At 42.2% G+C, this 26,571-nt stretch overlaps 1 protein-coding gene across 2 annotated transcripts in view; it reads right to left on the reverse strand.

Annotated features, from left to right (window-relative positions):
• The window catches only part of TTC39A (tetratricopeptide repeat domain 39A), a 95,670-nt gene that overhangs the window by 19,602 nt on the left and 49,497 nt on the right, over window positions 1–26,571 (reverse strand). For both annotated transcript variants that reach the window (XM_090047103.1, XM_090047104.1), the window contains exons 3-12: window positions 24,993–25,124; window positions 23,110–23,186; window positions 18,787–18,854; window positions 15,903–15,967; window positions 13,751–13,850; window positions 11,530–11,595; window positions 5,028–5,136; window positions 4,145–4,212; window positions 3,966–4,025; window positions 1,986–2,147 (exon numbers count right to left, since the gene is read on the reverse strand). In XM_090047103.1, coding sequence (XP_089903229.1) covers window positions 1,986–2,147; window positions 3,966–4,025; window positions 4,145–4,212; window positions 5,028–5,136; window positions 11,530–11,595; window positions 13,751–13,850; window positions 15,903–15,967; window positions 18,787–18,854; window positions 23,110–23,186; window positions 24,993–25,124 — 907 coding nt within the window. The remainder of the gene's footprint in view (window positions 1–1,985; window positions 2,148–3,965; window positions 4,026–4,144; window positions 4,213–5,027; window positions 5,137–11,529; window positions 11,596–13,750; window positions 13,851–15,902; window positions 15,968–18,786; window positions 18,855–23,109; window positions 23,187–24,992; window positions 25,125–26,571) is intronic.

Consider the following 26,571-nt stretch of genomic DNA (forward strand, 5'->3'; position numbering starts at 1 on the left):
AGATCATCTGTGCAGTCAAATGTATTCATTGCCTTAGAAATTAATACAAGTGACACTTAAGGAGGACAGCCTGTGTTACTTTTGCTTGTAAATGCATTTTTAAAAGGGAGTAGGGAAGGGCAAATGTTGCAATGTCACTTACTATGATTTGTTTAGCCATGTTTATATTGGTTTTTACTTACGTTCCAGAAACGTGTGTTCAGTTCAGTTTTATACTTGTGGAATGTGAATTTTTAATTCTTTTTTTTCAAAAATTCCCACTGAACAACTAATTAGGACAGGCATAAAACTTTCATTTTAGACCATTAAAAATATTGTGTAGGTAGGGGATATAATCAATCACAACTAAGCACAGCTCAAATAGGAAGTCCTAAAATACAAGGAATTTTCTAAAACTGTGCTGAATAATCTCAAACAACAAGTATATTTAATAAGATCAGTGTTTGAAGACAGTTCTGTTAACAGAAAAAAAAGAGAAAAACACTGTCTAATAAGTTATTCCTTATAATTAGACCTGCTCAGGAATTTTCCCTTAGAGTCATCTTTAACACAAAATACAATTCAGAAAACCAAAACGCAATTGCCATAGCAAGCAAAGGAAAAACCGAAGTCATATATGTCATTTCAAGTCAATGTGACACAAAAAGAAATCCTATGGTTTTTTAACTGATTACAGAACTACATAGGTGAGTTTAAGAAAGTAAAAAGAAAAATTTGGTTCAAGATCAGTGAAGTCCTTCATTTCAGTTGAACGTGTCAGAATGAAATGTCACTGCTCCAGTGGCAATAGAGCAGAGGTAACAGTGATAATTGTAATTTTAGATGGCGTTTGTAATGGAAAGGGATCTTCAATAGCATACTTTATACAAATCCATGTACTGTGGTTGGCTACTCCCCTTAGAACGCCCAGGTCCCTGTGCTTCTAACACACACACCTGTTCACTTTCACACTTCATCCTATTATGATTTAATTCATGTCAGTGTTCAAATGACATTGCAGCATAGCTATGACAATGCAAAGGTGTTTCCTCTGAACCCAATAATCTACAATAAGTACCTCAGCTTTCACTAGCAGAGAGCATTAAACCACTTCTGGAGAGTGACCCCCTTGGAAAGCACCAATGGGACAGATGTCTGGCCACATTTACCTTTCAGTGTTTCGTTATTGCTTTCTGTAGGGAACACTGGTGGGAATGGTGTTTCCAAATAAACAGCAGTTCCTCAAGAATGCTACCAATTTCAGCAGGAGCAGTGACAGGGACCAGTGCTACAGACAGCAGCTGGTTGCTGACCATCTCCTCTTCACTAAAAAAACCCTCTGAATGGCTTCTCAAAAGCTCAAGGAACCAAGAGGGAGGAAGTCCTCAGAGACTGCATGCCATTCCCCTCCTTTCCACATGTGCAAGGTCAGGGCTTTATTGTAGCATCTTGTGGCACTACTGAGTTTATCCTTAGTGGGCACATCTACGCAAGACACTTACTGTGCAGTAGCCTAATAACACTGCACAGTAGGTGTGTGGTCAAAAACTGTGCTAATACACTACTGTGCAGTGTTATTAGGCTACTGCGCAGTAAGTGTCACAAAAAAAACTGCCAGCGCTACTGTGCAGTAACTAGTTACTAAACATTTAGTTAGTACTTCATGAAGTAAGTACTAAACTAAATGTGCAAATGAAGTAGGTTGCCCACCATCCACAAAGCAGCTCAGGTTCATACTGTAGCTGCAATAAAAGAAAGGTGATCTGCTTCCCACCTGGCAATGGGTCACCTTTGGAAAGCTGTCCCTTAGTCAAAAATCAGCTTTGACACTGAGCTATAGTCCCATCTACACTGGGCTCCCCCTTGCATGTCATCTGCCAAGGCCTCAGCAAATCGTATTTTGTGTTACTGCCCAGTTAAAGAGACTGTGCAACCTGACCGTAAGTTAGCATGTAACTGCAGGCTTCCCCATAGTTAACTGTTTCGTTTGTTCCACTTTAACTTACCTTTGACCAAGTATTCTCTTTGCTGAGCAGATCAGCATAGAAGTATGCCATCTTCCACTGGCGTTTATAACTGAAGCACCACATTAGTTCCCAGTAACACATGTGATGGAATTGCTTCCAGTGCTGCTGAGCTTCACAGCATTCCTCATACCTACTAACTGCCTGAACAAAGGAAAGTCCAAGCATAACTATAATCATCTGGTCACATGTCAAACGTATCTCTGCAACGAAGGGCATTGGGACCTCATATTGCTCCAATGTGTTGAGTGCCCTCGGAGTAGAGGGTGCTCAGCATTTCTGCTCATCAGGTTGACCAATTTCATTGGAGCAGAATCAGACTCTTGGCTCCATACCCATTTCCAGGGGGAGGAGCATTTGTTACAAGAAATAATCGGGAAACTAAAGTCAGGAGGCAGAACCTCAGCTAGTGCATACTGCTATAGCAAGCAAAGGAACATAACTGCAGTTGAAAGCATAACAAAAAACTAATTAACACTGGAGAACTGTTACTATCATCAAACTGGAAGAAGGGCAGCACAGTGCAATGCATCACATTCAGCTCTCGCACACAAGAGATATGTAATTGTTCCGTTTGCCATGGCTACTGTTCAAAAGTAGGCACAACTGTTTGACACCAGTTCTGCAGCCAAAAGTCATCTGTAGCTGGTGGAATTTCTGCTGAGTTACCAAACAGTTTAATTAAATCAGGAACTGCATTGTCTGGGATACATTTAGTCAGCTGCTGTTCAACTAAAATGCTTCATTCTAAGCCAATGCTTCTGGCATGCTTTTCATCACAGCAACAACGATTCTTGGAGAGTACACATCACCGTGGGGGACCAGCACAAGAACACAACTTCAAATGGATTTTGCTTGATTTTGGGTAATTTTGAGGAATATTAAGCCAAAAATATTGAACTCCAATAAATTATTCAAATTAAGTTATTAAACAAATCACAGATGGTTATTCTTTTTTGCTCAATTCAGTTAACTGAAAGCAATCAGTCAAGCCATTCAAAGCCAACATCAGAATAAAATTCCTGGTTTGTATTTATGAGCTGCAAATTAAAGATGGACCCAAGCCACAAAGAGTCTGAGACAGAGACAGGTTTTGCTAACTGTTCAGGGAAATTGGTTATACAGTTCAGTTTTGTCCAGGTTGGATGACAGGGCCAGCTATGAAGTTCAGTCCCTAAACTATTTTACTTTGGGCTCCTCTGCTGCTGAAAAGACAGTGGCACTTGGAAATTCACTGTAATAAATAGTTGAACTATGCCACTGCAGTAAGAGGCAAACCATGTGAACTGATTTTTTGAAGCAAAACCTTCTCCTCTACCTATTCCTGTCTAAGAATTTGCTGTTTCTTCAGGGATGGTTTTTTGATTTCCAGTTCATTAAGTACAACACTGGCTTCATTGCCAGTCCCAGACACTCAACAAATCATGAGTCAAGGGTTGGCTTAAAAACTCTTTCATTAAAGAAATTTACTAAATATGGTGCTCTTTTAATTTACATTCTAGTTTCTCCATTGTCAGAAGGGTTATGCAAGTTTGCCTTTTTTTTTCTTTTTGGAAGGGAAGTTGAGATTCTCTCACACATTTCCAGGAGATGGAGCTTTAAGAAAAGCACCACCACAGCGATGAGAAGTGTTAAAAGCACCGAGTAAGCAGATTATAGCAGACACCATACTGGGAACATTTTAAAATATGAAAAAGAAATTAAAGCTCCTAACCCCATATTTAGGCCTCTTCCAGATTTTCCAAAGGGCTGAATACCCAGTAGCTTCCACTGAGGTCAAGGAGAGCTGTGAGCTGCTCAGCAATGGGAGACACGCAGGCAGCCAAGTATGGCTTCAAGAATCTAACTCTGGGTTACTATTTCTGAAAATCACAGCCAGATTTCATAACTCTACCAAGAAACATTGTTATTGAAGATTTAAAACTAGCAAGGTTTTGTGTCCACAGGGAAAGTGTTACTCACCGTATCAATATTTCCTTTTAGTGTTTCTATCCTGCCTGCAAAAAATAGGAAGATGGCTCCCTGTAATAAGCACAGGGGGGAAAAAAAGCTTTTAACAATTTCATGCCAACTATACAGTTTATTCAACAACAAGCTGTTAAATGGGTACAAAAGGCAGACTAAGTTAAGATTCATCTTACTTTTGGGTAACGAGCCAGGTAAGGCTTGAGCAGTCTTTCTGCCTCTTCAATGTTTCCTTTCCCTGTCCCTAAATAGAGTAAAAGACATGTAACTAATGACAAAGAAGGGTGTGGTACTACCATCATATGGCCAATGACTAAGTTCTTATCAAGAAGTAGCATTTATGTGCAAATACAGGACTTTATTCTGTACCACCTTTGATAGATCAGAAGGGGTATAATGGGGCTCCTTACACAAAGCCATTACAAATGCAGACAGAAGTCTGCTGTATGTAACATGTTATACGTTTGCATCATCCTAAGCCCTTAAGAAACACAATTCTGTGAAGGACAGAGAAAAAAGGGCGGAAAGTAAGACTGGGTAGGATCTGATTCTGACCCAAACCATTTCCTTATGCTACGGCAGTCTTCTGAAAACAGACAACCATGTGGACTGGCATTGAACAGAACAGGTTTCTTCTTGGCCACACTGAATGAATTGCTGTGGTGAAGGGCCAGAGGATGGATACCTGACAACATAATTTTCCAGGTCATTTAAAAAGTGGTAGTAATCTTGCCTAGACCTAGACCAAGGAGACCTAGTTAAAGAAGGCTCTAGAGGCATGCCACCCTGAGGATACCCAGATGATAAATTAACATGAACAGAGAATGCAGTGTACCATCATTTAAAGATATTATTTTTTAACTTCCAAAATAATGCACTGAGGAAAGTCTGAGTATTTCTTATGAACTCCAACCCAACCAAACCACCTTCCTCCTGTACCTCAGTGTCACCTGTCCAATTCCCCAGCAAGTTTGCAATGTAAAATTCTGTCCCCCTTTGTGTCCCGCTACAATTAATCATATAAAAGGAATATCATAGAGTTTTTGTAACTAATCTTACCCAACACAAAGGTCATGAAAGTATGATAGCACAGCAGCAACATTGTACACATCACCGACCTAAAGCTGTACATCGATGCTCCTTCTTGAAGCTGCAACAGCCCATGTTCCTGTGCAAAAATTAAATTAAGAAAACAAAGGCTTATCATGAAGTGCCAGTAGTATTTTTGTAGGTATTTAGTCTCTGTAGCGTCATCTGGAAATAAACCAGTAGCTTGCCACCAACACATCCTAGAATCTGCAACCAGAGTAAAGAAAACGTTAGCAAGAACACTATTTGGTTAGTTACTTCAGGTGTCTGTACACGAATGCATGGAGCCTGGTAAACAAGCAGGAAGAAATGCAAATCCTTGCACAGTCACAGAATTAGGACGTGACTGAAATAACACTTGGTGAGATAGCTCACGTGACTGAAGTACTGTCATGAATAGGTATAAACTGTTCAAGAAGAATAGGCAGGGGAGAAGAGGAGTTGAGCTTTATGTAAAAGTTGCATGATTGCTCAGAGCCCCAATATGAACCTGAAGACAGGCCTGTTGAAAATCTCTAGGTTAGGGTCAGAGGGGAGAGCAAGAAGAGTGATATTGTGGTGGATGTCTGCTATAGACCACTGGACCAGAAGGATGGAAATGGAGGAGGCTTTCTTCAAACAGCTCGCAGAAGTTTCCAGATCACAGGCCCTGGTCCTCATGGGGCATTTCAATCACCCTGACATCTGCCAGGAGAGCAATACAGCAGCGCGCAGGCAATCCAAGAAGTTTTGGAGAGTGCTGGGGACAACTTCCTGGTGCAAATGTTGGAAAAGCCAACTAGGGGCCATGCTGTTCTTGATCTGCTGCTCACAAACAGGGAAGAATTGGCAGGAAATGTAGTGGATAGAAACTTGGGCAGCACTGACCATGAGATGATTGAGTTCAGGATCCTGAGGGAAAGAAGGAAGGAGAGCAGCAGAGTAAATAAGGACCCTGAAGTTCAGGAAAGCAGACTTTGACTTGGGTGACTGATGAGCATCATCCACTCAGAGGCCATCTGAAGGGGAAAGGAGTCTAGGAGAGCTGCTTGTATTTTCAGGAAACTTTACTGAGGGCACAGCAACAAACCATCCCAATATGCAGGAAGACTAGCAAGTATGGCAAAAGACCAGTTTGGCTTAGCAGGGGACTCTTCAATGAGATAAAACACAAAAAGGAAACTAGGAAGAAGTGGAAAGTTAGACAAACAACAAGGAGGGAGTATAAAAGTATTGCTTAGGCATGCAGGGATGAAATCAGGAAGGCCAAAGTGCACGAGAAGTTACAACTAGCAAGGGACACGAAGAGTAGCAAGAAGGGTTTCTAAAAGTATGTCAGAAACAAGAGGAAGGTCAAGGAAAATGTGGGTCCCTTACTGAATAGTGGACTTCAGGTCCCAAGATGGCAACCAGGAGACGGGGCACCTGTCAAGGGGTGGGGCTACCTTTGCAGCCCTTGACATCTCACCAAAACTCATTAAACTGTCCTCCAGCCAAAATAATTGCCTGCCCCTGCATTAGGAGGATAATGAAGCACTGGAACAAGCTACCCAGAGAGACTGACTCTCCATCCTTACAGATTTTTAAGACCCAGGTAGACAAGGCCTTGGCAGGGATGATATAGTTGGGGTGGTCCTGCTTTGAGCGGGGGGTTGTACTCGATGGCCTCTTGAGGTCCTTTCCAGCCCTAATTTTTTATGATTCATTACACGAATACATATAGGGATAATATAAATGAGACGTTCTGGAGTGAAGAAAACCGATAAGAAAATCTAAAGACATTGGAAAAATCCATGGCTGGCAAGGCTATGGGCAGAAAAGAGAAAGCTTCTTAAGTATATTAGAAAGCAAAGAAATCTTAGTAATAATCTTGGCTTGTAACTCAACAGAGATAGTAAATATTTTTAGTAACAATGCAAAAAAATCCTTCAGTATTTAACAAATATTTCTGTTCTGCACATGTGTTTCCAATGAACTGTAGAGTATCAGGCACTGGTTAATGCTGCAAGGAATGACATAACTTATGCGAGACATAAATGCTTGGATCCAGTACAGCAAACTTTATGGGTGGCTATACATGGGCTCCAGTGTGTTCGAATTAGAATTCATCGGTGCAGACTTGATTAACTGAGCATCCTGCAGTGTCACATGTATTTAGCATCCTAGGTTTCAAAATGGCGGTGGGAGCACTTTAAAACTTGTTGAACAAGCTTTAGTTCAAGCATACCCACAGCCCTTTTGAAACGCAGGATGCTGAATACATGTGATGCTGGGACATTTTAATTAAAGCCACTGTCCGGAAGCCGCTCCAATTAAAATGCACTCTCCCCAACCCTGGAGCACATGTATAGATGCCCCATGTTCCTGTCTCATTTCAACATGCTGGCCAATGCTCTTCTAGATCCCCATTTGGTCAGACAAATTAAGACAAAATTAATATTCAAATACTCGGATTCTTCTTACTAGCTACCTGAATTGTATTATTTGATTCAAGTTTCAAGATGCACAGAAACATACCATGTGGGGTGGAAAAATTATATCAAGGCAAAACCTCCAAACAGTTGGTGGCTATTTCAGTCATGAATATAAGTAAAATGCATCTGCCTCCCTGAAGTGAAACTGCCTGAACAATTTTTAATCACATTTTTTAAATTAAGGTTCTTCAGCAAGAAAGCAAGACAGAGATGTCTTTCTTGTCTCATGACTTGGCCACGTCAGCAATTAAGGGGAATATTTCTATTAATTTAGAGGAAGACATGATTAAGATGGGCAGAGAGCAGTTAGGGCACTCTAATGTGTTACATGACATCATTTTAGAGTTAACTTTCATTTAACGCTTGAAGACAAGAGGAAAATGCCAGGCAGAAGGATTTGCGATGGCAGATGGAAATTCAATTAACTGCTAATTGAGACATACATCAAAAATGCTGTTCAGCACAGCTGATTTGGAACAAATGTCTCCCTATATCAAGGAAACCCAATTTCTTTTTAAATGGTACCATCAGAATAATTTCCTGCTTTCCACAGAAATAATGCTGAATTCCAGACCAGTGCCAACTGCATTTAAGATACGGAGGATTAACAGTTTAGCAGGCATCTTCTGTCTCTTCAGTTCAGTAAAAGCTTCCAGCAAAAATTAAGGCAACTTGTGTGAGAGTCCCAGATTGTGGCTGGCCCTACTGGGGCAGGTTGGAAAACTGCAGATATGCTGCAAGAAGATTTGAGCCCTTGAACCTCTGCCTATTGTGGTGTGGATGCTGTTCTGTACTGACACTGAGGCAAGGCTAAATTCAGCATCAGGTGCAAAGAGAAGTGCAGATGGTAACAACTCTTCCCCCAACTACTGCTAGGCATATACAGGGAAGCCCACTGAAAGTACAGTGTAGCTTTCATGGCTGGGTACATCCATCAGGACCCCAGAAGGAATTTGCTGATGCAGGGCTCCTATGCACCAAGTCCCAGCCTTACAATGCAGGGCCATGTCTATTAAGCATAACTAGCCCTTATCATAACAAAGTTTTACACAGAAGGTATGAAGCAAAGGCCTAGGCTTCTGGACTGTGGCAGAAAAGCACCTGACAGACCTCAGCATAATAAGAGAATCTAAGCATCTTCAAGCCCTCTGCGTGCTCTCTTGATCCTATGTTGATTTATCATCCCGAGGCCCCCTTTAGTACATCTAAAGAGTGACTCTATGTTGAACTGGCTGCCAACTGCCCCAAAGAACTGTCCAGCGCCTCAGATGCAGAGGATTCCTAAGCTTATCCCCATACACTAGCAGACATCAGGGGTGATGCCAAGTACCTACTGACAGTCCTATATAAGAGTATTCTCCGAAGGGTCACATCTGCTGGCTTCAGGATAGCTTTGCATCAGGGGACTGGCCAACACAGCCCTAATACAACAGCTTTAGGTATGAATGGCTTTCCATAGTCTATATTATAACCTATATAGTATTTATTATTATTATAAATAAGCAGCACCAGCACTAAGAATGAAGCACCTCAAAGTCTCCTGGGCAACCATGGGATGATGTCTGTTGTCTGTCAAACTGGACTCAGTTGTTCACGGAGTTGGCTGTGTCTCCTTCAGTTTCTTACACAGCACCAAGCACAGTGTCAGCATTCAACAACCATTCTCCTCCCCATCATTATTGTGTGGTCAAAACACTGCAGGCCTCAAAATTTCTTCTCTCTCAACAGTGTTGCCTCAAGTTTTACGCACGTTTTGTCAGTCTCCTCCTCTCTATTTCCCATATCTTGAAATCTCTTGTGTCTGCTCCAGGGGGCATTTTGATCTTGCTGAACTGTGGAAACCTGACACTTGAGATGTGATTACAAATGTAATTGCAATTCTACTCTCAGTTCTGGGCCAGCAGCTCACAGCTCTAAATAACGCAAGATTGCCTTAAAGTATTCCCTGAATGACTACCAAATACTTGAACTCTGTTCAGTGAACTGCTGAAGAAAAGACTCTCCTTTCTTTTGAATGGTACTTCAGACAGGAAATCTTTCTTTATGTTTATGGTAATCTACGATATGTTTCAATCTGCTACTGAAAAATCTGGAACAGGACCCGAGTCACTGACATAAGGGATACCAGCCCACTCTCAGCCCCCCAAAAATTCCAGGGCCTGGAGAGAACACAGAAGGAGAGAATGACCCCAAAAAGTGTGTATTAGGGGAAGTTTTTAGCAGCAATAGGAAGCTAAATGGCTGCTTTAAAAAGATCTTTGAAAGAGCATGCTAGTGTCTGGCTTGTGCTTACTTTTTCTAAGTTGGACTCTTTGTTTTTAGTTGCTACCAGTCTTTAGCAGACATGTAGAACTAACTAATTTTTGTTTCTTCTGGCTAGGAGAACAGGCAGGTAAAATTGACTTAGAGATCTTATCCAGGGAGCCAGGAACTCAAGTTCTCACCTGTGCTGGATCATAAACTCTCTGGTCTTAAGCAACATGGCTACAACCCACGCCCCTAGTCTTAAGCAAGACATTTAACTTCCAGACCTCAGCTTTTTCAAGTTCACCAGTGAAATAAGATGATCCATACATGTCTCACAGGGATAATGTACAGATTAACGAAGTAATCCTTGCAAAGGATTTTGTAAATGAAAACTGGTATAAATACTCCTTTGTTTAGCCAAGTGATTCTTAATCAGGGTGTCGCAGCAGCCCGGGGTGCCGTGAGATTCTTTGAAAGGTATTGCAAGATGCAGTGCAATGTTAGCACTGCGAGATAGGCAAACATGATTCAGAAAATAAAACTAGAGATTTCATAGTAATCCATAGTGTTGAAAACGTTTTGACTTGTTGTGGAGTGACTTCTTTGCAACAGAAGAATTGCTCTATCCAAAAACAAGTGAAAACTAAGGGACCTGCTACATGTTCAAATTAAAGCTGGTTAGAAAGCAGCTGTAGAGTTGTTACACATGTCAAGGACTAACTTCATAGCTGGCTGGCTCTTTTTAGAGCTGGATATTAATTTTTACAGTGTGATAATTACTTTGCTCTTGTGGCCAGTGTTACTTTGCATGTGTGGCTGGTCAACATTTATTGTGCAATTAACCACTTAATTACCTAATGTATGCAATGAGTAGCAGAGGTCTAAGAGCTGGCATTTTCCAAGGGCTGTCTTGAGTTTAAGAAGGTTGAGAACGCTGGTTTAGCTTGTAGAATAGATGAGTAAAACAGATTTTTCCCCAGAACTGGCATTACAGAGGGAACCACAGGTGCAGCCTGCCACAAGATTCCACTCTAAGGCTCCAGCTTTGACTGAATACCTGGAATGAACAGGTGCCAGGGCCCAACTCTTCCTCCATGGGATACGAGTAACTACTCATAACTTGCATTGGGATACCAGGCCCCCACGAAACCAAAGCAACAAAAATGCACCTCTAAGCCCTCCCTGTAGACTTGCTCAAGTCCACCAGAATCTAAGGATTCCAGATCCTTCACTACCAACCCTCCTCCTCCCTTCCTCCCCTCATGCACACCCAATGCATGCCAGGCCTCCTACTCTTGGGTAGCTCCTTTGGAAAAAACTGAGGTGCTCTGTTAAAATTTGTAGCAGCTATTAAAGGCGTAGAAAAAAGAATGAAATGAAATCTAAGGCTCTTTCCTTTCTTTTATTATATGAGATGATTTAATAAAGGAGGATCAAAACTAAAATGAAGATTTAACTGTAGCTTCTAAGCACAACTGTAGTCCAGACAATAAATAGCAAACATCTCTCTATTATACCATGTGCTGCTGCCTCTCATCTGTCTGTGTCTTCCAAGTACACTGCCAGCATCCTTAATTTTCAAATGCAACAAAGAAATCACCTAAAAAATTCCTTGAGTTGCACTGACTCCAATACCAAGGCTGCTGATTGTTGGGGCCAAAGTGAGGAAGGAGGGAGGAGGTTCTTTTTGAAACAAAGTGCTGGGAGGGACATCCCAGCTCTTATGAGGCACCTACCCTTACTACAGTACATTGACTGACAGTCAGATTTACCTTGTTTCCAGAAAACCCAACAAATTCCAGTAGTCGCAGAATCCTTGCAGGAAACATGGATAATGTCTGTGGAAAGAAACACGAGTCAGTTGAGGATGCTCTTGGCATCTTTTTGTCTCCTAGTCCTAAGATGCATGAAATGACCTTTCTAAACCCAGGAGACAATAAATAAAAATTATTAAAAAAATCTTAGTATCTCCCCAAGTTTTCCTGGGCAGATGTATATGCCTCTTTCAGCTATTAGCTATACTCTATGTATGCTCAAAGTTTAGGCAGAATTACCAGCCTCATTACTGCAATAAATAGATGATTTTTTTTTCCTGTACATAAAACCAACTGCAGCTCTGGGTAATTCTAGCTGTTGTATTTCATAGTGTCCTAATTATTTAAGGAACAATCACAGAAGTTAAATATTTGCTGGAGCCACCAAGCAGGATATTTGTTATCGCTTCATCACATGGATCTGTTTTTAGATTCTATTTGACTGTGTCACAAAAGAACTCCTGCTGTTAGAACAAAATAAGGGGGTGATGTTATAAATGGGCACAGTTCTTACTACACTGAGAAACCTCAATGAATTAGCATGGGGCCCACCTCGTGGAAACCTCCAAAACTGACACTATATTGAAGTATACAAAAGATATAGATTCACTTGACACAGATTCAGATCCTGTTATACCACCGCATGTACAGTAAGTATTGATTCCTAAAACTAACTAAACAAGTAAACATCTACAAAAGCTTTTCTTCCTGGTACAGGATAAGTGAGCAAGCTATTCAAGCATATTAAGAAGGTTGCTTTTTCTGCTAGCACAACTGAAAAGATTATGAACTGTCTGCATTAGCAAATATTTCCTTGGACAAACTAAGTTTATGAACAAGAAGTGGCAGAGAATGTTTGGGCTGCATTTTCAGTCTAGTAAGTGTATTACACTATAGTCCTGGTGTTAAATTAGAGTGAAGCAGCATTAATAGCTGGCAATAACCACCTTCATAGTTTATAACAGGGGTGTCAAACTTACCCCATGCCCAGTGCCTGGTCTGGATAATGGGCTCCTTCACAAGTCAGATCTGTCCTGGGGCAGGGAGGGGCACTAGAACAAGCAGCAACGGGCTGAGTGGCAGCTGGGCAAGTGAGACTGTGTCAGCACAGCCCTCGCTTGCCCTCCTGCGGCCAATGGCCATGTCCACCAGAGAGCAGAGGCCACAGATTCTATAGCAGGCAATGTCCTCCACTTCCCATAGCCCACAGGTAATCCAACAGGCCAGATCCATACAAATTGGCCCCTGGTTTATAACTTTCCTTCTTAAGAGTCAGACACACACACACACATTATGGGCCGAAGACTCTGAAGGGTATGCTACAGAAAGAGTCAGCTATACAATTTCACACTACAAGAGCACAGTTCACACATGATCACCTAGTTTCTACTGGCACTGTTTTTAGCTGTGGCCAATCACAATCTGTAACTGTAAAGGTTTAGAAATGTATGTAATACTTTTCTGTAACCTACGCTGAATGCACAGAGGATCAAAACCAGCCTCTTCACATGGAGCACCTGATACTTCCTGCCTTGGCCCTGTTTAAAAACATCAGCAGTAAAAACATCCTCTCCCACACTTTCTGGTGCTTTCACTTCTCCTCTGGGGTGCAAACAGAATGTAGAAGCACACCAAAATGATTAAAACAAGCACACCATGCCTATTCCCCTCAACCCCACCTCAGCCAGACAACTTTTGTAAAAGTTTTCAATATTATAACCATCTCAGAGCTCTCATGTGAAGCATGAACTGTGATCAGCTGTTTTTACAGTCCAGATTCTGACCACAGATACAGCAACTCAAATTGCCATCATTATGTTATTTAGTCCTCCCTGCTGTGCTAGCATGGGCTCAAATCCTGCACTCTAGCAGGGCTCAAATCCTGCACTCTAGCACTTGCACAGGCTCTGTGAAGTGAGTAGGGCTCCAGACAGAAGCAAAGGTATGCTTGCATTGTGTGAACTGAAAGCAGGAGCACAAGAATTCCTCCCCATCTCTTTCTATATGCCATTTGTTCACCTTGATGTTTCTGAGTCCTGTTAGTACATTGTGCTGCAAGTACTTACTCACTTTCCTCATTTTAGACATGCAACTTGTCCTCATTGGAGCTCCTCAGATGTTTTAACTTAAGCAGGTGTTTGCAGTATTACGGCCCAAGTGAAAAATGTTTCTTACATACCAAGTTAAAGGCTCCAACTCCAAGTTTCACACCTCCCTCAAAGTGGAAATGGTGTTTTCCTTTCACATAGTTTGGAGACTGTATAAGATTGTCTAGTTCCCTGATGATACAGAAAAACTGCATTACATAATAGTAAGGAAAACACAGATGACCTGGGTAGCTTTATGATACACTAAGAAAACTGCCCATTTGTTTTGAAGTACATAACTATTATACACACAACAATAATCCCTCATCTCACCTAGATAAGTGAACAGTAAAGTGCACAGTGATCATTACACTTCAGAGGATGAATTATCACATGCAATTCCTGTTATATCATCAATTGGGATCTATGGAATTCTTGCCACACAAATTTAGTGAATTCAAAATAAAATTTCTGCCTGAAAAAAAGCTTCTGTCTGCTATTGTTGGGACCACCTGTATTTCTTGCGACTGAAAAAGACTGGAGAAAAAAAATCTCATTTACTTCTAATCTGTGCATTTGATAGCACTATGTGTATAATAAGCTTTGTGGTTTCCCTTGTCAGTTATTCACACAAAAGAAGAATAGAAAAATAGAAATTGTGCTTTCCCTATAACACACTGCATGACAGCCAGAAGTACAGGGGACCTCTTCACCACCACTTAGCGAGCAACACAAGAAATTCTAACAGTGTGTCCAATGCAGTAATTTTGGTATACGGATTTTGTAGGAAAAATACCCCTTTACACAACAAGGGGTTGTCATTGTGTGGCTGGTTCACACAGAGATACTCAGAGCTTGAGGCAAGATGGCAGATATACACGTGCCATGGAAATGCAAAGAGCTGTCTACTTTCCAAGCTACGCATTTAGAATTAAGAAACAAAACAGCTCTACACTGGGAGGTGTTCTTTGCATCCAAAAAAACATGATACGGGTTTCCGAGGGACTGACAGGCACATGAGAATGACTCTCGTTTTTAGTTTCAGCTGCACCCTAATGAAGCTTTTGTGGCTAGTATCTGAAGCACAAGGAGTTTGATAATAAAAGTTGGAAACCAAAATGAAATTAAAAAGCAAAAACGTGAAAGTCCGGTAACACAAAGAAAAGCTGCATGTTGTCTGCCACCATAGTCAGAGCCACACATCTGCAGGGGGTTGGACTATATGACCTCTGGAGGTCCCCTCCAGCCCAACTACCCTATAACTCTATGATTCTATCTGAACTCAGAAAAAGGTACTGGCATGGTGTAAAGGCCTAAGTAGATTTCTAGATAGGTACCCATCTGTATCAGAAGTTATTATTAACTTTAGAAAGGAGACCTTCTATCATCACCCTTTTTTCCATTCACACAAGAGAGTTAAGAAGAGCTTCTCTTCATACGTGTGAATCTTTAACAAACAAGTGATGACTGAACATAAAAGGGGGAAATTCCTTACTGCATAAACAGGAAATATTTTGGGATTATGGCTACATGAACAGATGAGAATATTTCAGGTACTTGCAAAAATAAAAGAGGCACCAGGTTAGCAGCCTGAGGCAGTATTCTTATCAACAAAGTAACCGTTAGCTTGCAATGTGCTGTAATGGATGCTTTAAAAAGGAAAAATCCACAATGTGATGAATCTTGCTGTTATGGCTGCTTCTTCACTACCCCTTGGACTGCTCTCGGCTCTTCCGGGAGGAGGCAACGATGCAACACATTACAGAGAATACACATACTGAGTCCTGTGATGGGCATTTTTTTTTTGTGCCGGGTTGCTTTTTCTTTCTTCTAAAGGAGTCATTCAGACTCAAAGTCCATGTTTGTTCTTTGCATATGAAAAGCACAAGGAGCAGTATACAAACAGCAGTACAGAAGATATGAATCGTTTGACTAGTTCAAAACAACAACATGGTGTCAAGAATTCTTGTGTTTGAATTTAGGACCGACTGTTCAAGCTGTACACACAGCATCTACCTGCTCACTGCCTGCTTCGTGCACAGCACAAATCAGATTGAGGTCCAGGCTCTCCCAAACCGGACTCCAGAGAGCAAGGAACCCAATACATGTGGACTGCAAATTATTCATGCCCCTAGATTTTGGAAATTGTCCATGAACTATCATTAATAAGTAAGACAATCTAATTTTCTGGAAACCTTTATATCAAAGCCTTTTTACTGCATCAGATCATTTAGATCTACTTACCGGTAAGTCTGATAGCTGTTTCTGACTCTGATGCCTCCTTTGATAAAACTAACCATGTTCTCATCCTATTGAAAGGGAAATACATCAGCACTCAGTCTGTGATCATTTACTTTCTGGAGATCAAAACCATATTATTCTGATGCTGCACAGAAGTTGACATCAAATTCCCCAGAATTTTAGAAAAATTGCTTTTTCTTTGACTGTAAAGAACCCAAAGGGTTAAATGCATTAAAATTATTTTTTTAAAATCCACCCTCTGTAGCAGAAACAGTTCTGCTTAAGACTCGCCATGTCATCTTCAGTCTAAAATCCTATGTCAGCACAGAGAATGACAAATATTTTAGTTAAATGAAAACTGGCCAACAAAGAGAGGGCCTTGTTAAAAGGCAAGACCACAATGGCTACTCTGAATTCAAACTTCATATGATCTACAGAACTAAACCTGAATCCAAGCCCTTTTTCAGGTGTCCAAAATTCTAATTTTCCAAAGTTTTAGGGCCGTGTGAAGAAGGGGAAAGTGGGTGGATCTGTGTGTTTGGCCGACAATCCTTTTTGTTTGTTTTGTCAAAAAATGCTAGTTTGTTCAATCTAAAATGTTTTACTCTTAGTTTTGACCAATTTCCAGGGAAACAGCACAGCTTCTAACAAAAGTCATAGGTCTGGGCGCCTCAATTTATCACCAACCTCTTAGGGCTTCTGAACTCTTAGCTTCTGAAGGGAGGGTTAGAGCCTGCCTCCCCACCGGGGAGGGGACCACAGAGATCCCTGGAACTGCACAAGGTGACAACTGGGGTCCCCCAACTGTTGCAGCCCTTCCTGTCCAAGCTGGGACCACCAACCCACTGCTACCATGACAGAAGAGGTTATCCTGCTTGGTAGCTTTATTTGTAGAAGGATAGGTGAACCCACCCAGCCTTTTAATGCTGCTACACAGGGTTGTCTGTTCCACACAATAGTACTGTACTGACCCAATCATATGACAACCTCATATATAACTCAGGTGTGATCTTTATGGTATTTTCTGAGGGTAAAAAAAAAGCCAGACTTATTATTAGAACAATACAGTACAGGATTGGGAACAAAAGAACTCAGGATAAGACAAGTTTCTATGGAGCAGTAGCCAGCTAAAATTAGGAGCTCTTTTCTAATTAAAACTCATTTTACCAATATCAGTTTAAATTTTTTGATGTATAATATCTTCATTGGTTTCTCTGAGCCTTGGGACCCGAGTCCATACAGAAGTCTCAACTTAAATGAAGAAGGGCTGCAATGACTGGGGGACCCAGATCCTCTGCAGTTCTGGAGATCGCTGTGGTTACCTCTCCTGAAGGAGAGACAGGCATGAACCTGATCTGTGGCAGGTTGTGGTTGTTTTAAAAATTAGAGAGAAAATAGATTTATCCTTCACCACACGTAAGACTCAGGCTACCTCTGGCTCACCACCAGATATAGGCAGCTCACTGCATGGAACTGTGCATGATGACATTTTCTGTCCTGAGAAACAGAAGGTAAGCAGGGTTTGCTCTCTATCAGGTCTAACTCTTAAAGTGTGTAGGAGAGCCATAAAAACAATGTAGGTTAGATACTGCATTAATGCATATGAAGCCTGTTGGCTGCCCAGCTTCTGTCCTTATTTATCACTAATAGGAAGTAGCAAGCACCAAACCACTGTAATAGAAAGAAAGAATAGGCAGAGTTTTACTTCTCGTTGTAGAACATGAGGCATAAATGGATGTACCTCTATATAAACCAGCAGCTCTGCAATTTAAGGGGTTGGGGGACCAGCCCGTCCCACCAAAGGAAGCAAAAGACCTGTTTCCATCATTAAACTGCAGGATTTCATGGTGTGTCACGTACTAATACCCGGAATATTTCTGCTTAAAGGTGGCTATTTCCTTTGATGTTGGTGGGGGGGTTTATGTTATGTTCAGTTCAATTTCAGCCCCCAAATTCAGAAAGGGTCACATCTACCAGGAACAGCAATAACCAATACAATGAAAACATTCACCTCCTAAGGAAGGTCCAGGGCTGATCTATATAGGGCGTTAGTCACTTTCAATAAGCACCAGAAAGAACCAACTTCAGAAGCTGTTGGCAACTGTAAGATTTAAAGTGCCTTGATTTAATATTGAAAACTATTTTGTGCATTCATGAAAAATGTAAACAAAGCAGAAGAAGGAGCATAAGAGCTGGACGGTCTTTCTGTCCCTTGCTCTTAATTTTCTCATGAGTGGTTTTACAAGGAACCATGCAGAGCTTCAGACAAAAAGCTGCAGTGAACAATCCTGCCACAAAAGACAAAAACTAACACCAGTATTTCATACAGGAAAGCATCTTTCAGCCAAGGCTTTCAGTTCCTTTTGCACAGCTGGGAAAGTTTTACAATTCTCTCTTTGCAGATAAAGAGGCAGAGAGATTATGGGACTTTCCCCACTGCCACACAGTGAGTAGCAACCAAGTCAGGAATGGAAACCTGGTATCCAGACTCCCTTTACCCAGAGGCCAAAGTCCAGGTAACAGCTGCTGCTGTTCTCTCACATGGCAAGCTAAGCTCCAATAATCCAAGCAGTAAAAGTAGGAGAGAGTGTTTTCTCCTCCCTCACAACAATCAGCATTATTTAGTAAAGCGAAGCCGTGGAACCAGGCATCTAACACCCTCTCAGGGACCACCACCAACCTTGTTCAAGTGGCTGTACAGCAGCAAAACACAGTCATCCAAAAGGGCTGTGAGTGAATACTGCTCTGTCTGCACATTCCTACACTGATGTGCAAGAACCATGGACGAGTGCAGCAAGCCAGGGTCTCTTGTCTGGGTCTGTACCACTATCCAGTTTAATCACAGAAACCTCCATTCATGAAAGAGCTGTGACTGGCAATACTGTACCTGCAGGAATGTCAGGGCAGCTCTCTGAAGTAAACATTCAGCATAACAAATCTCTGCGTGGATTTCTTCTAATGTGAAGGGAAGAGGAGAAAAAAAACCAGACTGGAAATTAAAGAAATATTATAATAATAATAATAATAATAATAGTATAAAGAGCAACAAGTAAGCAAAACCCTGATCACAACTTCTGTCAGTTCTAAATTACCAAACTAACCCCAAGCAGCAGTTGCACAAATTGGCTACCAGCTGGCTGTTTGACAGCTATATGAAAGGACTGGCCTAGAACCTGATAATAACTTCATCTTACACTGACCCTCAGTATGAATTGAAGAGTCTTAGCAGAGAATTTAGAGCTAACATCCAGATTCTTAACAGTATTTAGATGCCTAAGTCCTATGTACAATTAAATCTATGTAGATTAAGTAACTAAATACCTCTGTAACATGCATCTGGGGGCACTTGTACACAACACGGGTTTTGATTCTCATTAAATAGGTTTATAATTTAAACCTGTTTATTTTGGAGTGTCACATCTATGTTTACATGCACTAGATTTTCACATGAATTAAGCTGGGTCCCTGGCTGGTGCCACAGGAGAGCAGGATGGTTCAGTGCTGCCCACCCCTGTGGCCTGGGCCCCCACCCATCCCATGTCCTGCCATGCAGCTGTGGAAGCAGGGAGCTGGCATTCAAGAAAAAAAAAGAAAAAGCCACACAAAAAAAGTAGAAGCAATTCAAAAGCAAAAGCAATTTGAAGTGGCGAGCTACAAATAAGTTGCAACACTATCTGGCGAACAAAGAGATTAATTATACGTCTCTGGGCATGCGTAGACAAAACAGGGACCCTAAATTGAAGCGGTAGGATTTCAAAAACACCGCTTCAATTTAGGGCTGATTAAACCCCCGTGTCATGTACATACCCAATGACTTACCTGCATCTTTGGGGGCAGGGGGGAGGGTGAGCTGCTGGTGGGCAAAGCAGTCGCTGGGCGGTGTGGGGGGGGGGAGGGGGGTAGAGGAGGCTGGTGCTTTTCTCTGTGGCAGTGGCACACCACCCCCCAAGCAGCAGTCGCCTGCAGGCACCTGGCTCAGGCAGCTCTGGGGGGCACCGCAGTCACAGAGGGAAGCATCAGGCCCCCATGCAACTCAGGCAGACTAGCAGGGCCCAGGGAATTAAAAAAAAAGATCAGGCTCATCGCTTTTTTTGAACAGACTCTGCTTTCCCAGGTTGCTGCCAGGCTGCTTGCAGGGCTTGCTGCAGAGACATGGAGCTGCATGGAGCCTGGTGCTTCTCTTCGTGGCTACAGGGGCAGCAAACAAACTCCTCAAAGGAGTCTTAGTTTGCTGCACCCAAAGTCATTTAAGGCACGTTACACTGCTAAATTTCCTACAGTAGCTGGAACGCACAAGCCACCGAGGTGTGCAAATACCCACACCATTAAAGCTGTGCAAAAGCATTTAGCTCGCTATAAACTGTCATACACACATGCCTCTCGTTTCGTCTGCATGCAGCCTTTGAGTGCCTTTGTATTTGCATGCAACAATTCCATAGACGCAACATGAATTCCCAGCAAGCCAAACTAAACTACATCTGAGGAGTTTTAGTTTAATGCACAAAAAACACTTTTAAAGCATCGGAAATCCCGCTCATGCAAACAGACACGCAGTTACAGTGCATGAAAGGGCAAAAATCATTGTACATGAGCCCATGGCCTACAGCCTCAATTCAACAAAACACTTCAGTACTTCCTTTAAAGCAAATGAGGGATCCCATCCCTATTCGTCAAAGCCTTGCAACACACGTTTTAATACAGTACTTCATAGGGACGGAAATGCTCATCTGTTCAATTAAATGGTTTGCTCAGCTGGGACCTAAATAGACTAAGCTGTTCTCTCACCCCAGCAAGTGTGACCTCCCACACCAGGAAGGAAAGCTTGCTTGGCCTGACTTCTAATCCCAATACCACTCTTTGTATGGTCATTTAGTTTCGGTGCCTTAGTTCTCAACCTGTAAAATAAGGCTCTCGCCATTTACTTGCCTCACAGGGACATTGTGAGGATTAGTTAATATTAATGCTCTGGAAATCCAAAGTATTATGCATACTGTCGCAGAGCACTTAGGTGCCCTGCACCTGAGAACAGGGATGGCTCAAGAGAGGCCCCTAGCAGTGAGAAGGGGGAGGTGCAGCTGCCAGTCACCAGGGCAGCACAGGTGCTGGTTACTGGGGCAACCAGCGAAACCTGCTGACAGGAAGGGGCAGGGCTTAGCCCTTCTTAAACCCAGGCAGGAGACCAGGGTGGCAGTTCCCTTCTGGCAGCCAAGGAGTGGGGAGCTCAGCCAGCGCAGGGAGAAGGACAAGGAGTGACTGCATGAGTATCCACTGGTTGCTGCCATGGGCCGGAGTATTTTTCTGGTAGGGATCAAATGTTGTCTGACCGGACGGTTTAGCTTTACATTATAACCCAGGGGCTTTGTGTTTACTGTTTACCGGAGGACCGGGTGAGGCTATTAGGGGTTGGAGGAGGCCTCATAGGGACTCCACGGTAGCGTGGGGGTTCCTGGCACCTGAGGGGGCGCAGCATCTTTGGGGTGCATTGGCCCCAGCCCAAGAGCGAGAGGGTGCAGTGAGGAGCCCCGAGAGCAAGAGGGCGGCAGCGAGGAGCCCCGAGAGCAGAAAGGAGGGCCAAGCCATAACAGGGCCCCGGTCAGATTACATCAGCACCATCTGTGAGGCTTGGGCTGTGGCGTAGGGGAGGAAGAGGAGCCAAGAGGTAGCACCCCCTGTCATCGGGTGCGTAGAAATGGGCAGCCTCCCGCTGATTACAACAATCTATTAATCGAATAAGATCAAGGCATGGCAGGCAAGTAAGCAGGTGGTTGGCCCATTACAGGAAGACAGAGCCACACCCAGAGAGGCTCCAATAGTAGTACTCCTGTTACACATGCTAAATGCCATTATGAGAAAGATAACAGGATGAAATTTTAATAAGTATACAAGAACTGCATATGAACGCTGCACTGTATGTGAACACTGAGAAACTGGGCATCACACAAAAACAGAAATTTCTAAAACAGTTCTGTGGCTTTCTGAAGATGTATCATTTAGTATTAACATTAAAAGTATTCCGTGTTGTCTTACTAGCACATTTATACAGTACATTTGAGGAGGAGGAGTTGGCCCTTGCAGTCCCTTTATGGCATCCCCAATATTTCTAGTCCTTGTTATGGAGAAGTCTGAAAACATGATGGGGGCAGGGTCCCTCTATTGACTCGGAAGCTACAACACAAATAAAAAGAGCCCCAATATTAACAGATTTTTCTAAAGGTTGCAATTTTTTTCTTTGCCGATCTCGTGATTTTTCAATGCCCATGTCCTGATTATTGTATATTTTGGGTTGTCAATATAGCAACTAATCTTTAACTCCCAAACTTTACAGTCAATTCCTAAGACAGGGTCATAAGATCCTCTTCAGCAAATGATTAGCAAGGCAAAGTATTGGGTGGCGTGTTTATCTAAATTACTTGGAATACATATACATGCTGCTTCTAATACACACTGCTTCTGTAACCAATTACAACTCAGCACCATGAAAAACAACATCATGAGACAAAAACTATTTAGCATTATTGCCCCTTCATCTGATGAGCTATAATACTATCCTTCTAGTCACATGACCATAGTTCATTTAATTCAATTGTGTACCAACCCATGACTCATCTGCATTAAAGATATTACTAATACTACATAACCTTTTAAACTCAATCTAGTATCGGATGGACCAAGTTGCCCATATGCAAATCAGGTTAGTTGTTTATGGACATATTTATTTAAATCATGTGGTGCCCATCCCACAAGGCTCTCACTCCCTGAAACCAGTCACATCAAACAGTGTAATTACAATTCCAGGCAGCAAACTACACTGAGTCACTCCACCTCTGTGCATCTGCAAAGGTACGATGGGCTTTGCTGCATGACTGAAAGATGAACAGAGCTGGCGATCCTGTCAGTTAACAGCTGAGGGAGGCTTGTGGAGAAAGAGGTGCCAGCAGATGCTTCTCAATGAAATCTGAGATGTTCCAGATCAGCTACCTCCACTGATTTCGGCTTTGACAGTACTGCAGAGAGGGGCACTCTACCTCCAAAGGTCAAACCCATCACCCTTGAATGCCATCAAAGCCCAAGGTGTCCTTTGACAAATGCTTAAAAAAGACTCCCAACCTCCCCACCCCACTGAATCAGTATATAATGTGCAGGCCTGCAAACTCCTGCCAGTGAAAGGCACAGAAAAAAGCAGCGTGATCTGAACCAGAGGGGACATTACCTTCAGTAAAGTGTTCAAAATTCTGTCTATGTACAAGGTTGTTAAAGGAATCTGCTACAGTGGATTTCTTCCGAAACCTAAAGAAAAATAAAATTTGGACCATTCTCAACACAAAGCAGTCACAGGAAAACTATAGCATTCAGCCCAAACAATCTCCAGCCCACACAAACCATGGCCATGTCCATCTTTTATGTTGTAAATTGCATCAGAAATGCAGAGACATGAAACAGAAGATGTCAAAAGTGTTATAAATAGTGCATATCCCACAGCATTCACATCTTCCAGCACAACTAGTCTTCTCAGGTACTTCTTTTTTCACCCTTATGTAACGCACTTTTAGCTGTAGCCATGACAATAAAAACATCAGTCTTGGACATCTGCTCAAATGGGACAGAAATTCACAGGGGTTGACTATCACCTTATTCTACAAACATAGTGACATCAAGCACACTACTGATGAGGCACAGATATCAATACATGGGCACTGTTCTGCTGTCATTTGCTGGGTATCTGGGTGCCTTCCACATAGAAGACTGAGAAAAAAAGTCCTTAGTGGACTTCATGGGAATCTGTTTCTTTATGCACACAAAGAAACCATGGAGTAGGGTTTTTTGCTTGGCTGTTTCTGCACAGGGGAAAAGAGGAGTTCAACATTGTTTCAGTTATAATGAAATTTCTATCAAATATGAAAAGTTTTGCAGTTTCCTCAAGAGGATTCAGTACCTTGCAGAATTAATCTCAAAGATAGTTTGAACAGGAAATCTGGTAATGTTTATTACCTTCCTACAGCCTTCTCAATATTCTTCCCAAAAGAGAGTGTAGAGATAGATGCTAACTGGGAGCCTGTCTGTGACCAAAAAAATGTTTCAGAAGCACATGGCCAGACAGCGGCTTTCAAAAGAGTGCCAGTGTTTCTCAATTCCTCCATAAAAGGTGCTCACTAGTCCAAATAATGGACGATAGCATGAAGGACTTGATACACTCCCCAAACCACAGCATACTGGCTAAAGCCCAAGAAGAAATAAGTTTATCCCTACCATGCAAGGCCTCTTAAGATGCTGGCCAGCAAGCTGATCTGAATCTCAGACATCTGATGTCATTTAAGTCCTTGCCCCTTGTTTCAGCCATGGTAGGTGCCTGAGGAGGAAATTAAACTCAGGACTTTTCTTAGTTCCCTTCACTGACATAACAAATATGATATGATACTACAAAGATTGTGCAAATAATGGAGTATTAAGAAAACAGTAAGTTTTTTGGCAATAATTTGCTAAGCTTCCCATTCAACATTTTTCTTGTAAAATCCGAAATTAGCCTGTGTTACCAAAACAGCACCTGCACATTTACAGAGAAGCTACATTCAAACAGATGACCTGTTCTAGAGCTAGCCTGAAGGATGTTGTTCATCAATGTGTACTGGTCTATACCAGTGCTATGCAAACCTTGTTTCAGGACAGCAGGGTAGGACATTCCTACTCCATGAAGGAGTTCAGAAATCTTGTGTCTCAATTTTTTATTACCAAATTAATTAGTTACAGTCAGCTATTCACTGTGGTTTGGCTTGGAATCCACAATTAATATCACTTACATTTATTACTAGAGCAACATCTTTGTCAGTGTTAATGAATACGTGACTAGAGAGAAAGAAACCTAAATGAATGAGGGCAAAGAGATAGACGAAGTTCAGCAACAGGGCAGAGGTATATTGGCTTTAACAAGCAAAGGCGCCAATAGCAGGTGTACACCCTTTCATGCAGCCACCTAAACACTTCCCCTTGTGTTCTAGTTTCCAACAGGAAGAAACCCATGATATGCCCATGCTCATTTACACATTTCAGTATTTAAGAGAGCTGGTTCTGCTTGCCAATGCACTTTTTTGTACTTACTTTTGACAGGTGGCTTGAGCTTCTTTCATTGTGTTTCCTGCATTCACTATGTCCTGAGGGTCAAAGGTCATCATAGCTTGCATTTCCAGCATGGTGGCATAAGTCAGAGCATGATACATACTGTGCGTAGTTCTGTAAGGAATCCATGAAGCATATAAGCACAGCTGATTCAATTTCAGTATTAATTTTCATGCACACACCACACTCCAAGACCACATTATTCTGACAGACTCAGGTCTGGATGATGGGTTACAGATCAAACACACACAGGGTACCACCAGGGGCGGGCAATTATTTTGGGCAGAGGGCCACTTACTGAGTTTTGGCAAGCCATCAAGGGCCGCATGGGGCAGCCAGGGGCTGATAAATACTAATTTTCTAAATTTTTTAGGGGCCCCGCAGGCCAGATAAAATGGCCTGCCAGGCCGCATCTGACCCATAGGCCACATTTTGCCCACCCCTGGGGTATACCCACAAAGGAGCAACTTAAGTTGGAAATGCAAACAGGTTTAGTTCCACACAGCAACTCACTTCAACAGCATTACCCTCAATAAAGCAAAGGGCACAGTACAGACACCTGGCATACTGGTCAATGCAGAGGCCATACATGATTAGCTCTGATGTTATTTTGTTTGGAGCGTTTTTATCATGAACTCTCTACTGAGAACAGTGATGTGTACTGCAAACCATGCCATCATCCTACTTTGGGAGAGTTCCTTATAGCCGAATCTTCAAGAGGGTAACTCAACATTACAGTTGTGGCCAATATAGATGCAGAAGGAAAAAGATCTTTGTTTGAAAACAGTGACAAGTTTAGCCAAATGCCTCAAGCCTTTTTCTTCAGCCCTATTTTGCCAATCTTCCACCCCCAATTTACCCTACTTGAATAATCTTCCACAGGATTTCAGACATCACTTATGCTAGAGAGAGAAATGAAAATTACTGGCAAGAAATGCAGAGATTAAGTAGCTACCAAGGGCACTCAGTGCCTGCGTTGCTTCTGGCAGCCACGAGATTCTCTCGAGTGCATGCTCTTACGTTGTTAATAAGACTGCATTCTCCCAACATCCATGTGTTATCAGCCTCCGAAAATGGGCCACGCAATGCCTTACTGGGAAACAACGATCCAGTCTAGGAAGTGCAGTGATGAATAGGGAGGAGATTTTCAGCTTATGGAATATACTTTCAGTAGGTTGGAGAGTGCATTGGGATGGATTCCTGCCTTTGACAGACTTCACTTCCTCTATGGATAATTCTCAGTCCTGCTGGCCAAGGAGAAGGTACCCCTGCCCTGGGGCTTATAAAAATACTGTTAAAAGTTTTTGCTGTGTAGTTTAGGAATTTAGATTGTTTTAAATGGCAAGGATTTTTCAAAGATAGGAGGCAGAGGTAGGATGATACCCTTTTCCTAAATAATATGTCCTATTGCATCAGTTGGTTTGTCCATATATTTTGCTGCTGGAGGATGCTGGCCTTCTACCCCAACCATGAGAGAGGTGTAAACAGAGTAGTGTTGGTGGAAGCACACATTCTTCCTGCCCAGGCATATCTGTGTATATGCACACAGACAGCAGAAGGG

Source organism: Crocodylus siamensis, chromosome 5 (genome assembly GCF_052110815.1).
Source record: "Crocodylus siamensis isolate JL-2025a chromosome 5, ASM5211081v1, whole genome shotgun sequence".
NCBI lineage: Eukaryota > Metazoa > Chordata > Crocodylia > Crocodylidae > Crocodylus > Crocodylus siamensis.